At 49.1% G+C, this 2,106-nt stretch overlaps 1 protein-coding gene across 4 annotated transcripts in view; it reads left to right on the top strand.

Moving 5' to 3' along the window:
* The window catches only part of LOC116082199 (keratin, type II cytoskeletal 78-like), an 8,237-nt gene that overhangs the window by 4,888 nt on the left and 1,243 nt on the right, over window positions 1-2,106 (top strand). For 2 of the 4 annotated variants that reach the window (XM_031359070.1, XM_031359064.1), the window contains exons 7-9: window positions 1,019-1,239; window positions 1,453-1,487; window positions 1,569-2,102. In XM_031359070.1, coding sequence (XP_031214930.1) covers window positions 1,019-1,239; window positions 1,453-1,487; window positions 1,569-2,102 — 790 coding nt within the window. The remainder of the gene's footprint in view (window positions 1-1,018; window positions 1,240-1,452; window positions 1,488-1,568; window positions 2,103-2,106) is intronic. The other 2 variants (XM_031359052.1, XM_031359057.1) reach the window with 1 other exon arrangement.

Below are 2,106 nucleotides of genomic sequence, written 5' to 3'. Positions count from 1 at the left end.
AGCACAGAGTAGCAGGTAAGTATGTGGGGCATGTATAAGATGCTCAGTAGTTACATGGGTAGTGTTATCTGGACTCCCCTTCTCATGATTTTACAGCAAGTTCTCAAGTATGTCTGTGTATCATGTATGTGCCTTGTACCTATGAAGGGCAGAAGAGGGTGTTGGATTCTCTGAAACTGTAATTTCAGACGTTGCAAGCCACCATGTGGGTGCTGGGAATTGAACCTGGGTCCTTTGGAAGAGTACTCAGAGCTCTTAACCATAGAACCATCTCTCTACTGTGCTGCCCGTATTTTAATTGTCTATTTATTTATTTTTACTTTTACTTTTATTTTTCACACGATTTGGTATTTTGCTTGCATGTATTCTGCATACCCACTGTTAAACTGAATACACCAGGGCCAGCCTCGAGGAGTCATAGCCTCTTCCCTCTGTATGTACTTTTTCCTGGAGAGCCCACCGCTTTTTTTTTTTTTTTGCACAGGCCTGAGAGACTGATGCTGTCTCAGGGTTCTGGGTCCCCACCTATCACTTTTCTGAGACATGAAGAAGAGATCTTGTTTCTGGGCTGGGGGCAGAGCAGTGGCAGCTTCCGGAGGATTTCTCCCTTTCTGAATCTGAGTTGATGCTGAATCTCCCATACCTATCTCTGCTTCTCTCTTCATACCTAGCTTTTCAGCATTCAGGGACTGGACTTAGGACACCCTAAGTACCATGTGCTATCATGAGATGTTTGACTGAGTACTCCAGACCTTGCTTCCAAAAAGACCATGTTCTGAGGTTCTAGGTAGACGTGAAGATATTGGGGGACCCCTACTGAGCCCTCTGTCATGGGAAAAGAGACTGTTAGGCAATGTTTTCCCTTAGGATGAGAGGGGCCAGGCATGGATGATCATATATAATTTTGAATGCATGAAATTAGGGTCTATCTGGGTCTTCAAATATATCCATGGTGGATGTTTTGAGAGGTCCTGTCCGGCTTACAGCTGCTCTCTCCTTCATGTCTACTCCCCTCCAGAATGACAGTTTGCAATCGGCCATTGCTGATGCCGAGCAGCAAGGGGAGATGGCTCTGAGGGATGCTCAGGCCAAGCTGGACGAGCTGGAGGGTGCTCTGAGAACAGCCAAGCAGGACATGGCACAGATGTTACGTGACTACCAGGAACTGATGGGCACAAAGCTGTCCCTAGATGTGGAGATTGCCACATATCGGAGGCTACTGGAGAGTGAGGAGTGCAGGTGGGGGAACTGGGGAGCACCTGGGGTTAGGAGACTGGGTTTGGGTAGGACAGAGGCCAGTGCAGGCCTCTCTTTGCTAGAGGGGATTCTGAGAGATTTCCTGACCCTGTTAATCACTAAGGGCAACCAACTCTGTGGGGAGGGGTTTAAAATGGGGGATTATCATCTTTATAACCTTTCTTAGCATTTCCCCTCTTGTTCCTCCTCTTCCAGGATATCCAACGAGCACACCAGCCAGGTCACTGTGTGTGAGTATGAGGGGATTTGAGAGTAGGGTTCTCTTGTGGTGCTGAAGATCCTGCTGTGACACCAGTGTACTTTCTTGGCAGCCATAGCAGAAGGCATTGTGCCTGGAAGAATTTGTGGAGGCCAAGTGATCATGCCTGGAGGAGTTTGTAGTGGCCAAGTGGTCATGCCTGGAAAAGAATGTGGAGGCCAAGTGGTCATGCCTGGAAGAATTGGTACAGGCCAAATGGTCATGCCTGGGAGAAGTGGTGGAGGCCATGTGGTCATACCTGGAAGAGAATGTGGAGGCCATGTGGTCATGCCTGGAAGAGAGTCTGGAGGCCAAGTGGTCATTCCTGGAAGAGGATCTGGAGGCCAAGTGACCATGCCTGGAAGAGGATCTGGAGGCCAAGTGGTCATTCCTGGAAGAGGATCTGGAGGCCAAGTGACCATGCCTGGAAGGGAATCTGGAGGTCAAGTGACCATGCCTGGAAGAGAATCTGGAGGCCAAGTGGTCATTCCTGGAAGAGGATCTGGAGGCCAAGTGGTCATTCCTGGAAGAGAATCTGGAGGCCAAGTGACCATGCCTGGAAGAGAATCTGGAGGCCAAGTGGTCATTCCTGGAAGAGAATGTGGAGGTCA

The sequence above is a fragment of the Mastomys coucha genome, unplaced genomic scaffold (assembly GCF_008632895.1).
Source record: "Mastomys coucha isolate ucsf_1 unplaced genomic scaffold, UCSF_Mcou_1 pScaffold11, whole genome shotgun sequence".
NCBI lineage: Eukaryota > Metazoa > Chordata > Mammalia > Rodentia > Muridae > Mastomys > Mastomys coucha.
This window is presented reverse-complemented; position numbering and strand designations above follow the sequence as displayed.